Here is a 15,963-nt window from a genome sequence, read left to right on the forward strand (position 1 = left end):
GTGAATGAGAAAACCCATAACTAGAACTTAGCACGAAATAAAGGACAATGTCAACTGCTTTAAAAAATACATATCTTCAGCTGAGAGTGGGGGTTGTCACTCTGAAGTGAAGTAAGTGAATGCTGGAGGAGAGAAGCAGAAAGAGATTATAGAACATAGAATGAGGACAGTGACTCCATGACATCCAAAATAATGAAAGAACGTTTTAGTTTGGGTCTTTGGGACTGGCATAATATAGGAAACAAGACAGGTGAGAGTGCAAAGGAGCTGAGGCAAGGAAGCCCTAGGGTGGAGAAAAAGCAAATGACCCCATCACTTTTTTTTTTTTTTTTTGAGACAAAGTCTCACTCTTGTCCCCCAGGCTGGAGTGCAATGGCATGATGTCAGCTCACTGTCTCTCTGGCTGAGGCAGGAGAATTGCTTGACCTCCACCTCCCAGGTTTAAGCAATTTTCCTGCCTCAGCCTCTGGAGTAGCTAGCATCTGCCAGGCACCTGCCACCATACCCAGCTAATTTTTGTCTTTTTAGTGGAGACAGGGTTTCACCATGTTGGCCAGGCTGGTCTGTAACTCCTGACCTCAGGTGATCCGCCTGCCTAGGCCTCCCAAAGTGCTGGAATTAGAGGTGTGAGCCACCGCAATTGGCTGGCCCAGTCACTTTCAACTGCCTTTCACTGATGTGCATTTTGGCTTTATCCAAAGATGCTCTGTCTTCAGAGGGCATATGGCTATGCAGAACAGACATCAAAACTCCAATAGGTAACAAATTCCAATAAGCTCAGTTCTGTATATGTTGAGCCCTCTTGGGATTCCAGAGTCATTAATAAGAGCAAAGATCATAGTATTCTGTATAAATACAGAGGTGGCATACTCCTATTAGTTGCCCCAAATTCCAGAACCAAAAGGTACCTTTTCAGATACAAAATCTTCATGGTTGCTCAGGAAACGGCAAAATCAACCAAAATCAAAAGCTTTTGGAAGTCTGACCGCTCGGCCCTAATAATGTTCCTCTCTGCTCTGGGAAGTTGTAGGAAGCTCATGATTAGAGCTTCTTCTCATAAATTCATTAACCCTAATATGCTTCTATCAACTCACTCACAGGCTTGATTAGAAGTGCAACTGGCTAAGGGTGAAAAAAACACTGTCTGATATGACTGTGCTAGAAGTAAATGAGTACACGCAGCCCAATACACCAGATACTAGGTTAGCGAGGAGGGAAGGAGGTGGTGCTGAGGAAGATAAATTGTTATAATAGACAGTTACGGAACTTGCCTTGGCAAACCTTCTGAGTTCTACATCCATCTGTTCCACATTAATCTGTCTCCACTGGGTTTTGGTCCAATTATCAATGCTTCTCTGAAAACGCACAAGCAGATAAAAGTGTCAACAACATTTGGTGAAAGCAAGTCTCTGCAGCAAAATATATAAACTGATGATACACAGTAACTCTATCATCCAGTGGGAAGTCAATTTTTTAAATATTAACTGCACTTGTCAGAACTTTCCTATCATCAAAACAAAAAAGTTGTCAGAACGTGTCAAGCTAAAGGCGAAAACATTATATTAATTTCTAGTAGCGATGATAAATTCCACTCACATACCATCATTATCACTTAATCCTGTGTACTTTGAATAAATTGATAATTATTAAATAACAGACTTTTATAATTCTACATGTAACAAAATAAGCTTTCATATGGCAATTTTCATCCATTATAAACAAAACTCTCATTAACCATTTCTTGACCATATTTTCTATCTTGTTAATATATTTCTATATGGCTTTCAACTTAAAAGATTATAGGGCTTCTTGCAATATGCCTCGTTCCCTAGAACTTATTTTTTCACTAAAGTTTTTAACTTAACCACATACAGTTATTTTTCATAAGGGTCTGTTTGTATATGTCCAAGTATGTAAGTATAAGAATAGGTATATGTATGACTTGGTATGCAGAGATAACATATGTAATATATATATTTATATATTAATTATTTTTGAGACGGAGTCTTGCTCTGTGGCCAGGCAGGAGTGCAGTGGTGCGATCTTGGCTCATTGCAACCTCTACCTCCCAAGTTCAAGTAAATCTCCTACCTCAGCCTCCAGAGTAGCTGAGACTACAGGCACTCACCTCCACGCCCCGCCAATTTTTGTATATTTAGTAGAGACAGGGTTTCACCATGTTAGCCAGGGTGGTCTTGATCTCCTGACCTCATGATCCACTCACCCTGGTCACCCAAAGTGCCAGGATTACAGGTGTGAACCACCGCATCTACCTTATTATTAATTTTTATTTATATTCTATACAATCTCCCCAAAGGATTTGAGGCAGTCAGCTTATTATACAAAGCTTCATCCTGAACTAAAAATAAAAACAAGTGGTATGCAAAGAAGAATCATCTACTAACAGAGATACATGAACTCTAATTTGGGGCTGGGGCAGGGATCTAACTTCCACATGTTTCAAGCATTATAAAACCCAAAGAGAATACTATAGACCCTAAAAACTGCATATATGAAAGAACTCCTAAATAAAAAGCATGTTTTGAAAAAGCACATCTTACTTGAACATAAATAATGACATCCCACAGTCCCTTGAGCAATTTTATTTCTTTGCGACACTGCTTCATTTGTTTGTACTCTGGAAGAGCCACTTCAAAAAGACGAGTAGATTCTTGCATCTGCAACATTTCTTCTTCTAATGCCTCAAGCTCTTGATTTGCCTAAGGAGAGAACATACACACCTGCATACAAACTGCCAGAGAAAGCGAAGACATGCAGTTCTGTAGCTCTGGTTATCTTGACATTTCAATCTTTGATTTTTAAAGGGAAAATACAAAGAAACCTGCAGGATAATTATTGGGAAAATGTCGAAAGCTTTAGAAGAGCTAGCTCAGCTACTCAAAAAGTGAGAATAGACTACTACAAAACACAATAACTTTAACAATATTCTCCTTATGCACTTATGTTAGCAAAATTTCTTCCGCATCAGATTTCTCTGAATGCAATTTTTCCTCTTGGTTTTTGTACCAAGAGCAGGGGAATTTGCTGAAGAACAAAAGGTGAGGCTCTAGAAACTTGCACTTAAGAATAAGTTGTCTTTTTAGTAATGACTTAGTTTATTAAAAAAAAATACTTTCAGATTTAAAAAATACCCTATAGATTGTCAATAATACCAAATGCACTCAAGGTAATTTGTGAAATAAAGCACAAAGCTAAAAACACAGCTCAGTGTGAAAACATCACCATATGACCACCTTCACCAACGTTCACTTACATACCCCATCTACATAGAACAGTTTACATTTTACACCAAATATAAATGCTGACACGCTCTTTCATGATAAACTCTTTTTCTTTTCTTTTTTTTGAAACTGAGTCTTGCTCTGTCGCCCACGCTGGAGTGCAGTGGCACGATCTCGGTTCACTGCAACCTCTGCTTCCTGGGTTCAAGTGATTCTCCTGCCTCAGCTTCCTGAGCAGCTGGGATTACAGGTGCGTGCCACCACACCTGGCTAATTTTTGTATCTTTAGTAGAGACAGGCTCACCACATTTGTCAGGCTGGTCTCAAACTCCTCACCTTGTGATCCACCTGCCTCATCCTCCCACAAGTGCTGGGATTATAGGCGTGAGCCACTGCATCTGTTTTTTTCTTTAATTAACAAAAAGGCACTATGTTTACATGGTAAAAGTTCAAGGCGTACAGAAGTGTTTGCAGGGCAGGAAAGCAATCCTGCAGGTTCACTCTCATTCTTTTGGGTGCTGTTTCTGTAATTCCCAATTCTGTGCTCAAGCAGCTCTTTCTTGATTGATCAAGTTTAGACAATATACTAGGTTACAACTCGATTTGCAAAAGAAGGATTTGACTTTGTTTTTCCACTCTCTATTTTCTCCATCCTCCTCCCAAGATCCAACAATTATACTGCTTTAGTTTCTCTGAAGTTTAAATACCTATGCTTCATGCTTTTGTGTTCCATCAACCTTCAACACTTTTTTCTTTTCTTTTGTTTTTTTGAGACAGAGTATTGCCCTGTCACCAGGATCCAGTCTGGAGTGCAGTGGTGCAGCCTCGGCTCACTACAACCTCCATCTCCTGGCTTCAAGAAATTGTCCTGCATCAGCCTCCCGAGTAGCTGGGACTACAGGCGCGCACCACCATGCCCAGCTAATTTTGTATTTTAGTACAGATAGGGTTTTACCATCTTGGCCAGGATGGTCTTGATCTCTTGATCTCGTGATCGACCTGCCTCGGCCTCCCAAAGTGCTGGGATTATAGGCATGAGCCACTGCGCCCAGCCATGAACTCTTTTTTCAATTGACAAATAAAAATTGCATTTATTTATCACGTACAACATGATGCTTTGAAATATCCATTCCCTTTGAAAACTGGCACAAGACAGGGATGCCCTCTCTTACCACTTCTATCCAACATAGTATTGGAAGTTCTGGCTAGGGCCATCAGGCAAGAGAAATAAAGAGTACTTGAATGGGAAGAGAGGACATCAAATTGTCCCTGTTTGCAGATGACATGATGGTATATTTAGAAAACCCCATTATCTCAGCCCAAAATCTCCTAAAGCTGATAAGGAACTTCAGCAAAGTCTCAGGATTCAAAATCAACGTACAGAAATCACAAGCATTCCTGTACACCAATAGTAGACAGACAGCCAAATCATGAGTGAACTCCCATTCACAATTGCTACAGAGAGAATAAAATACCTAGGAATACAACTAACAAGGGATGTGAAGGACCTCTTCAAGGAAAACTACAAACCACTACTCAAGGAAATGAGAGAGGACACAAACAGATGGAAAAACATTCCACGCTCATGGTTGGGAAGAATCAATATCGTGAAAATGGCCATACTGCCCAAAGTAATTTACAGATACAATGTTATCCCTATCAAGGTACCATTGACTTTTTTCACAGAATTGGAAAAAACCACCTTAAACTTCATATGGAACCAAAAAAGAACCCACATAGCCAAGACAATCCTAAGCAAAAAAACACAGTTAGATGCATCATGCTACCTGACTTCAAACTCTATTATAAGAGTACTGTAATCAAAACAGCTGGTACTGGCACCAAAACAGAGATATAGACCACTGGAACACAAGAGAGGCCTTGCAAAGAACGTCACACAACTACAACCATCTGATCTTTGACAAACCTGACAAAAACAAGCAATGGTGAAAGGATTACCTGTTTAATAAATAGTGTTGGGAAAACTGGCTAGCCATATGCAGAAAGCTGAAATGGGATCCCTTCCTTACACCTTATACAAAAATTAACTGTAGTTGAATTAAAGCTTTAAACATGATGCCTAACACCATAAAAATTCTAGAAGAAAACCTAGGTAATATCATTCAGGACACAGGCATAGGCAAGGATTTCACGACTAAAACATCAAAAGCAATGGCAACAAAAGCCAAAATAGACAAATGGGATCCAATTAAACTTAAGAGCTTCTGCACAGCAAAAGAAACTATCAATGGAGTGAACCAGCAACCCACAAATGGGAAAAAAATGTCTGCAATCTACCCGTCTGACAAAGAGCTAATATCCAGAATCTACAGAGAACTTAAACAAATTTACAAGAAAAAAACAAACAGTTCCATCAAAAGGTAGGCGAAGGATATGAACAGACACTTGTCAAAAGAAGACATTTAGGCAGCCAACAAACATGAAAAAAAGCTTATCATCATTGGTCACTAGGGAAACGCAAATCAAAAACACATTGAGATGCCACCTCATGCCAGTTAGAATGGCAATCATTAAAAAATCAGGAGACAACAGATGCTGGAGAGGATGTGGACAAAGAGGAACATTTTTACACTGTTGGTGGTAGTGTAAATTAATTTAACCATTGTGGAAGACAGTGTGGCGATTCCTCAAGGATCTAGAAACAGAAATACCATTTGATCCAGCAATCCCATTACTGGGTATATACTCATGGGATTGTAAATTATTCTGTTATAAAGACACTTGCACACCTATGTTTATTGTGGCACTATTCACAATAGCAAAAACTTGGAACCAACCCAAATGCCCATCAATGATAGACTGGATCAAGAAAATGTGGCACATATACATCATGGAATACAATGCAACCATAAAAAATATGAGTTCTTATCTTTGGAGGGACATAGATGAAACTGGAAACCATCATTCTCAGCAAACTGACACAAGAATGGAAAACCAACCACCACATGTTCTGACTCATAAATCAGTACTGAACAATGAGAACACACAGACACACGGAAGGGAACATCACACAATAAGCCTAGGGGGAGGGGGCCTAGGGGAGGAATAGCAGGTGGTGGGGGGATTGGGGAGGGATAGCATTAGGAGAAATAACTAATATAGATGACAGGGCGATGGATGCAACAAACCACCAGCATGGCACACGTATACCTATGTAACAAACCTACATGATCTGCACATGTACCCCAGAACTTAAAGTATAATAAATGAATTTTTTAAAAATAAAGAAAAGAAAAATCTATACATTGTGAGGTTGGGCACATGCCTATAATCCCAACACTTTAAGAAGTCACAGTGGGTGGATCACTTGAGCCCAGGAATTCGAGGCCAACCTGGGCAATGTGGCAAAACCCCATCACTATTAAAAATACAAAAAAAAAAAAAAAAATAGCTGGGCATGATAGCATGTGCCTATAGTCCCAGCTACTCGGGAGGCTGAGGTAGGAGAATGATCTGAGCCCAGGGAAGGTTGAGGCTGTAGTGAGCTGAAATCACACCAATGCACTACAGCCTGGGCAATCAGAGTGAGACCCTGTCTCAAAAAAACCAAACCAAAACAAAAAAATCTATGCATTGTGAAATGGCTCTATAGAGCTAATTAAATAGAATAATTTCATCATCTCACATTTTTTATGGTGAGAACATTTAAAATCTCGGCGATTTTCAAAATACAATATATTGCTATTAATTATAGTCACCATGTTGTACCAGATGTCTTGTGAACTTTTTCCTAAAATTTCCTATCCTTGCCTAACATCTCCCAACCCCAACTCTGTCTCTTCATTCCTACTACGTAAAGAATATTAGCACCCTGCTTTCATATTTATAAGTTGTGTCTTCACAAACAAGAACTGCAATTCTTTGACTTAGTTTTAAAATGTATTATTATGAAATATTTTATACACATAACAGGATCTATGCATTTGTTCCCCATCTAGCCTCAGAAATATGACAACTTTTAATGCCTTTTTCAATTTTATCCCTATTTTCCTACTACAAATTTAACCACAAAACCTAAACTTTTGATAGTCTTATTTTTATATTTTCACATTAATGTACTGCTAAGTGCTAAATGTTAAAGTTTTTGAAATGTATATACTTGTATACATTTCGATTGACATTTATGTTCATCTATATATTCACAATGATGTGTGTAAAGTGGGTTCATTTCTCTACTTCACAATACTACATTATATGAATATACCACAATTTGTTTCTTTACGTCTAATAGTCATTTTGGTTTTTCCTATCTTTCACCATTATTACTAATGCTACCAGAAATTTTCATATTCCTTATTGTATAGTATTTTATGTAGAGTTTTAATTATTCTTTTATTAGGTTAAAAATGTCTTCTAGGTGTTTCTATCATGAATGAATGTTGAATGATATCTAAAGTTTTTGAATATCTTAATATGATTTTTTCTTCCTAATCTGTTAATGCAGTTAATTATATTGATTTGCTAAAGGTAAGGGAAGCTTAGTTTCCTGAAATGAACCCAACTGATTAATAAATTGGTATAATTTGATTGTTTTGTTTAGTATGTTTGTATCTATATGAACATGAGAAACACTGATCTGTATTTTTTCTTTCTCATACTATCCTTGTACAAAAATCAGACATGCTTCATGAAATAATTTTTGAGTGTTCATTCTTCTTCAGGTTCCTAGAATCATGTGAATGAGATCTGTTTAGATTCACCTGTAAAGCTATCAGGGCTTCTTCACCTCTCTGTTGGAAAATTTTTTGTTTTTAAACTATTGGTTACTATTTTTTTTATTTTCCTACTCGCTAAGTTTGAACAGTTACATGAGTACTCAGATTTACTGAGACAGTTTTGGTAAACTGTATTTTTCCAAAAATTTATCCATTTTAAGTTTCATATGAATAGTGCTCTAAATTTTTGAAAGTCTGTTTCTATGCAATCATCTCCTATTTTATTCTAATACTGTTAATTTTGCTTCTGTTTTCCCCTTGATTTCACTGGATGTTTGTCCATAGAGCTAGTCTTCTCTAAGAAACAAATTTGGCATTGTTGGCTTGGAGTATAGCTACAGTTACAACTAGTTATTCGTCACTATAAAAAACTAGAGTTATTTTAGTGATGGTTTACTGGTGGTAAATACATTACATTTTTGTTTACCTGAAATATCTTCATTTCACTGTCACTGAGATATAATTTTTCCCAGCAGAATTAAAAGACATCATCCACTACCTTCTGGCTGTCATTGTTGCTGATGAGAAGTATGCTCTTAACCTAATCATCATTTTGAACAGGTGACGAGTCTTTTCTATATGGTTGCTTTGAAAATCTTTTTGCTTTAGGTATTCTGTAGTTCGCTGTGATGTGTCTAGATGCAGTCTTTATATTTATCCTGGCTGGGATTCAGTGAATTTCCTGAATCTATTGATTCATGCTTTGACCAGTGTATTAGTCACATTTCTCCAGAAAGATAGAACGAATAGGATAAAATAAATAAATATACGAGGGAAATTTTATTAGGGGTATTGGCTCACAATAAGCCATTTGCAAGCTGGAAAACCAGATGCCAGTAGTGTAGCTCAGTCCAATTCCAAAGGCAGCAAAAACAGGAAAGCTGATAGTGTAATCCTCAGTCTGGGGCCAAAGGCCTGAGAACCAGATGCTGAGGGTGGGGAGCTGTAGGTTCAAGTCCTGGAGTCCTAAGTCCAGGGACACTGGAATTCTGATGTGCAAGACCAGAAGAAGGTATTCCATTTCCAGGGGAGACAGCGAATTTGCCTCTCCTCTGCCTTTTCCTTCTATCTGGGCCCCTAGCCAACTGGACAGTGCCCACCTGCACTGCAGGTGGATCTTCCCCAGCCTGTCCATCAACTCACAAACCAGTCTCTACCGTATCCTCATAGACACACCCAGAAATTACATTCTACCAGCTCTGTAGGTATCCCTTCATCCAGTCAAGTTGACACCTAAATTTAACCATCACAACTATTCCTTTGGAAGTCTCAGGTATTATCTTGCAGACTGCATTCTGTTCATTCTCCCTTACATGAAGTACAAGTAAAAGAGCTGGATGGCATTCTAACTTCTGCGTGTCTCTTAAGCTCTTTTATATTTTCCATGTCCTTACACCTATGCCTGCATTCTAAGTGCTTTCTTCCAATGTAATTTGCATTTCACTAATTCTCTGCCCAATTTTAACGAGCTCTTTAACACATCTGCTGAGTTGCTTTTTGATTTTCACAAATGTATTTTTCATTTCCGTAAGTATCTGGCCCTTTTTCAAATTCAACTGATCATTGTTGATGGTCTCAAAGCTGAGAACTTGCTCATTTTTATCAATATTATCTTTTATTTTCTTCTAATATCTGAAGCTTTGCATGGATCTCTATCTGTGCTTTCTTTCAACTGACTCTTAGGCATAATGGTGTTTACTGTTCTACTGTGGACTCATATGTGACTGAACTTATTAATCTGTTGGATGCCCTGAAGAGACTGAATGAGAATGCTTTTTGAAAGAGATGATTTAGGTTTGCTTCCACTAGTAGAAAGAGGTACTTGTAACCATGTCAATTTCCTGGCTTAGATATTCCTTAATCATAGGGGTAGTATAAAACTGGATCAAAGACCCTTGTGAGAACAGGAATATGTTTACAAACTCCCAGAGTATCCTTTTCTTGTTTTGTCACCCTACTCTGAGCATTAGTGAAGACCCATAGCAATCTCACAGGCTTCCTTTGCAGGCTGCAGACCTTCCCTAGCCCACTCTCCAATGAGGGTATCACCCTTAAGAGCATCTTCTAGTTCCCCCTGAGAAACTTAATCTCATAGTTCTAGACTTGATATTTTCATTGTCACTATAGCAGCACAGGCCTCTGCATTTGTCTCTACTTTTTCTTGCCCTTTAGAGATGTGTCTTATGTTCTTGTAAGCTCAACAATAGTTTAAAAATTATACATTTGTAAATATGTATTCAGCATCTGTTTTACAAAAGAGAACTTTAAAAAATGTCTGGTCTACCGTAATCTTCAAAACCAACTTCCCTTTTATTTACTTTTAATCATTTTTTTTCCTATTACTTATACTAATACCATTATTCCTAGAAACATATACCCAGTTATGGCTGGGCACAGTGGCTCATGCTTGTAATCCCAGCACGTTGAGAGGCTGAGGCAGGCATATCACTGGAGGTCAGGAGTTCAAGACCGGCCTGGCCAATATAACGAAACCCTGTCTCTACTAAAAATACAAAAATTAGGTGGGTGCAGTGGTGTGTGTCTGTGGTCCCAAGCTACACAAGAGGCTGAGGCAGGAGAATCGCTTCAACCTGGGAGGTTGACATTGTAGTGAGCTCAGATCATGCCATTGCACAGAGCCTGGGTGACAGAGTGAGACTGTCAAAGTAAAGGAACAGAAAAGGCAAGAAAAACAAAAGGAAAAGAAAGGAAAGGAAGAAATATCCAATATGATAATTCAACTGGTTATTATGCGGTTACTATATCTCTGGCTATGAAGAAATGGAAGCACTTTACCAGGAAACCTCATTTTAATGGGAGAGATTCACTGTACCGTTACCCTTATTCATGGAAGATCAGTGGTTTCTGTCTTGTGGACTGAGATACCTTCAGGACCAGGTCCACCATACCAGCCCAGAACAAGTATACATGTGCCTTTAGCTGACTGTAACTAGATTAATATTAGATATGTCTGAACAAGCACACCAAGGACATGACTTCAAGAAAAAGTGCACCCAGCCCTACTACATTCAAAATATCCCTGTACTTAAAGGCATAAGCATCTCTGACTTTTAAATATGTAACTATATGCTGTTATAGTATAGCATGAACACGATAAAATTCAATAAATAACTGTAGTAAATGTTTACATAGAGCATGTTGGTTAGTCAAGTAAAAACGTTTCCCCATCCACAATCTGTTCAGACCACCTGCAATTTAGACATAATCTTAAAAAAAAAAAAAAAGGATATTAGCATACTCTAGCCTACTCCCTTTTCAATGAATATATTAACCAATTTTCTTCTGCCAAGTGAAAGAGGCAACATGATGCTATTGAATAGTGTTTTCTGAATAAGTTTAAAGCAATTAAATCTAAATTCAACCCAAAATTTAGAAGGAGAGGTAAGGGCTCTGTCAGCTGCACCCGGGTAAGGAGGAAAGACTATTCCAGCATTAAGTGAAATCAGGGTGACAGGCTAGATGAGCAACTCGTAAAGGTGCCCAGCTCCTGAATCTAGACTTCAAACAATTATTTTCTTATTATGGGTGCTAAGTTCCTAGAGAAACAAAGACATGATTTTTCTAATAAAAGTTTAAAACATATTTTCATGTGTTCTATGAATTACCATTTGGATTCTTCACCCACCATATTCATTCTTATAGTCAACTGTAATAAAGTACAGTTGTTCACTATAAACCAGGACTGAATGATTCAACAACTTTCATGTACAGGGTTAAGAATGTTATGGGCTTCACTGACTATAGTTAAAAGCTATGAGCAAAAGCATCACAAGAGAAGGCATACAGTGGTTAAAATTTCTGATTAAAAAAAAAAAAAAGTTCAGATAGCCAGAATGGTAATCCTAGTTGTGTCACCTACACAAATCTATAAGGAATTACTTAATTATACAAGCTTTTTTTTTTTTGAAATAGGAAAATTAATACAAGCCATATCATAGAAACACTATGAGAATTAAAAAGCAGTAATGTAAGTCACATGCTTCACAAAATTCTTGATATATAGTAAGTGCTCAAAAAATAAGAGTAGTTGTTATTCTCTCTAGTATGATTACTATGATGATTTTGATAGTTAGCACTGAGTGTCGATTCTTGGGAAGTGTCAAAAGGAAGTTTCTCCAGAGTACAGCTATGAGTGAGACAGAGCCAGAGCGATATCCACATCTCCAAGCGAGGTACTGGTTTTGTTTTAAAGGGACTGGTTGAACAGCGGGATTAACCCACACAAAAAGGTAGTGAAAGCAGCCCAAAGGCATCCAGCCAAAGCAAGACAGGGCACTGCCCCACCTGGAAAGTGTATCAGGCATGGAGGATTGGGGGGCATTGATCCTTCTCGGTTCTCTTAATCTGATACAACAATTCACTCCGAGACTTCAGCAGCACACAGACTAGGAAAACGCTGCCTTGCTGAGAATCACCCAGAGTTGCAGACCCAGGCGACAGCCCAGGCCAGCAGCCCTGGCCAGTTCAGTGCTTTGTTAGCACAGACCAGAGTGGAGATTTGGACTAATACTGAGAAAGCCTGCAAAAAGGAACTGCCTGTCCCACAGAAGGGAGAGTTGAAAGTGGGGAGGGGGATACAGCCAGACAGGCCCCTCCCCAACAAGATCCAGCAACTGGAGTCCCTCTCCCAGGAGAGTTCCACAGTTAACACATGCTCCACCTGGGAACAGCAGACTCTGCAGAGGGAAAGAGCCCACCATTGGGAAGGCGGGGCTAACCCCACCAGTAAGGAAACCAGGTGAAGAACAAACAGCAGCCTGGCTGAGACTGAGACAGCCCAGCAGTGCCTTCACAGGCAGACAATGGACACACTGTCTCAGGTGGCACACTGACATCTGCGTTAAAAAAAAAAAAAAAAAGCCTCATATAGGAGAAGTAACGTCCACCCAGAGAAGATAGGAAGAAACCAGCACAAAAAGGATGAAAACATCAAAGTCCAGAATGCCTCTCCTCCCCAGAGAGATCATGACTCACCAGCATGGCAACAAAACAGGTCAAAAAATGATTTTGACTAGCTGACAGAAGCAGGCTTCAGAAGATGGGTAATAACGAACTTCTCTGAGCTAAAAGAACATGTTTTAACCCAATGCAAAGAAACTAAAAGCCTTGAAAAAAGATTAGATGAAATGCTACCTAGAATAATCAGCCTAGAGAAGAACATAAACGACTTGATGGAGCTGAAAAAACACAGCATAAGAACTTCGTGAAGCATACACAAGTTTCAACAGCTGAATCAATCAAGCAGAAGAAAGGATATCAGAGATCAAAGATCAAATCAATGAAATAAAAAGAGAAGGAAAAAAAAAGAGAAAAAAGAATGAAAAGAAATGAACAAAGCCTCCAAGAAATATGGAATTATGTGAAATGCCCTAATCTACACTTGATCGGTATAACTGAAAAGGACAGGGAAAAGGAATCCAAGCTGGAAAACACTCTTGAAAATATTATCCAGGAGAGCTTCCCCAACCTAGCAAATCAGGCCAACATTCAAATTCAGGAAATACGAAGACCACCACAGAGATACTCCGCAACAGGAGCAACCCCAAGGCATATAATCGTCAGACTCACCAGGATTGAAGTGAAGGAAAAAGTGCTAAGGGCAGCCAGAAAGTAAGCTCGAATCACCCGCAAAGGAAAGCCCATCAGACTCACAGCGGCTCTCTCAGCAGAAACCCTACATGCCGGAAGACTGTGGGTACCAATATTCAGCATCCTTAAAGAAAAGAACTTTCAACCCACAGTCTCATATCCAGCCAAACTAGCTTCATAAGTGAAGGAGAAATAAAATCCTTTATGGACAAGCAATTACTGAGAGATTTCATCACCACCAGACCTGCCCTACAAGAGCTCCTGAAGGAAGCACTAAACACAGAAAAAAAATCCAGTACCAGCCACTGCAAAAACGAACCAAATGGAAAAGACCAATGATGCAATGAGGAAACTGCATGGACCAACAGGCAAAACAAACAACCAGTAATCAGGATCAAATTCACACATAACAATATTAACATTAAATGTAAATGGCCTAAATGTCCCAATCAAAAGACACAGACTGGCAAACTGGGTAAAAAGTCAAAACCAATCTCACACACAAGGACACAAATAGACTCAAAATAAAGGGATGGAAGAAGATCTACCAAGCAAATGGAAACCAAAAAGAAGGGCAGGGGTTGCAATTTTAGTCTTTGATAAAATCAACTTTAAACCAACAAAGATCAGAAGAGACAAAGAAGGACACTACATAATGGTGAAAGGATCAATACAACAAGAAGAGCTAACTATCATAAACATATGTGCATCCAATACAGGAACACACAATACATAAAGCAAGTTCTTAATGACCTACAAACAGACTTAGATTCCTGCACAATAATAACGGGGGGCTTTAACACTCCATTGTCAACATTACACAGATCAAGGAGACAGAAAATCAACAAAGATATACAGGACTTGAATGCAAAATTGGAACAAGTGGACCTAACAGACATCTACGGAAAGCTCCACCCCAAAGCCACAGAATATACATTCTTCTCAGCACCACATTGCACTTACACTAAAATTGACCACATAATTGGAAGTAAATCACTCCTCAGCAAATGCAAAAGAACAGAAATCATAACAAACAGTCTCTCAGACCACAGTGCAATCAAATTAGCTCTCAGGATTAAGAAACTAACTCAAAACCTCACAACTTCAAGGAAACCAAATAACTGGCTCCTGAACGGTGACTGGATAAACAATGAAATGAAGGCAGAAATAAAGACGTTCTTCAAAACCAACGAGAACAAGGACACAATATACCAGAATCTCGAGGGCACATTTAAAGCAGTGTCTAGAGGGAAATCTATAGCAATAATTGCCCACATGAAAAACAATGAAAAATCTAAAATTAACATCCTATTGTCAAAATTGAAAGAACTAGAGGAGCAAGATTTTAAAAACTCTACAAAGAGGAGCTGGTAATACTCCTTCTGAAAGTATTTCAAACAATGCAAAAAGAGGGAATCCTTCCCAAATCATTTTATGAGACCAACATCATCCTGATACCAAAACCTGGCAGAGACTCAGCCAGAAAAGAAAACTTCAGGCCAATATCCATGATGAACATAGATGCAAAAACCTTCAACAAAATACTGGCAAGCCAACTGCAACAGCACATCAAAAAGCTTATCCACTATGATCAAGTAGGATTCATCCCAGGGATGCAAGGCTGCTTCAACATACACAAGTCTATAAACATAAATCACCACATAAACAGAACCAAAGACAAAACCCACATGATTATCTCAATTGATGCAGAGAAGGTCTTTGACAAAATTCAACAGCCCTTTATGCTAAAACCCTCAATAAACTAGGTATCAATGGCACATATCTCAAAATAATGAAAGCTATTTATGACAAAAACTGGAAGCATTCCCTTTGAAACCTGGCACTAGACAAGTGCTCTCTCACCACTCCTATTCAATATAGTATTGGAATTTGTAGCCAGAGCAATCAGGCAAGAAAAAAAAAGAAAGGGTATTCAAATAGGAAAGGAGGAAGTCAAATGGTCTCTATTTGCAGACAACATAATTGCGTATCTAGAAGAGCCAATCTTCTCAGCTCGAAATCTCCTGAAACTGATAAGCAACTTCAGCAAAGTTTCAGGATACAAAATCAATGTGCAAAAATCACAAGCATTCCTATACACCAATAACAGACTTAAAGAGAGCCAAATCAAGAACAAACTGCCATTCACAATTGCTACAAAGAGGATAAAATACCTAGGAATACAACTAACAAGGAACGTGAAGGATCTCTTCAAAGAGAACTACAAACCACTGCTCAACGAAATAAGAGAGGACACAAACAGATGGAGAAACATTCCATGTTCATGATGTTCATGGCTGGGAAGAATCAATATCGTGAAAATGGCCATACTGTCCTAAGTAATTTACAGATTCAACACTATCCCCATCAAGTTA

At 38.6% G+C, this 15,963-nt stretch overlaps 1 protein-coding gene across 1 annotated transcript in view; it reads right to left on the reverse strand.

Annotated features, from left to right (window-relative positions):
* DNAH11 (dynein axonemal heavy chain 11) overlaps positions 1–15,963 on the reverse strand; it is a 406,504-nt gene that overhangs the window by 299,671 nt on the left and 90,870 nt on the right. The window contains exons 21-22 of the mRNA XM_032287021.1: positions 2,562–2,720; positions 1,272–1,355 (exon numbers count right to left, since the gene is read on the reverse strand). Coding sequence (XP_032142912.1) covers positions 1,272–1,355; positions 2,562–2,720 — 243 coding nt within the window. The remainder of the gene's footprint in view (positions 1–1,271; positions 1,356–2,561; positions 2,721–15,963) is intronic.

This window comes from Sapajus apella, unplaced genomic scaffold (assembly GCF_009761245.1).
Source record: "Sapajus apella isolate SASKATOON/1434 unplaced genomic scaffold, GSC_monkey_1.0 scaffold19, whole genome shotgun sequence".
Classification (NCBI taxonomy): Eukaryota; Metazoa; Chordata; class Mammalia; order Primates; family Cebidae; genus Sapajus; species Sapajus apella.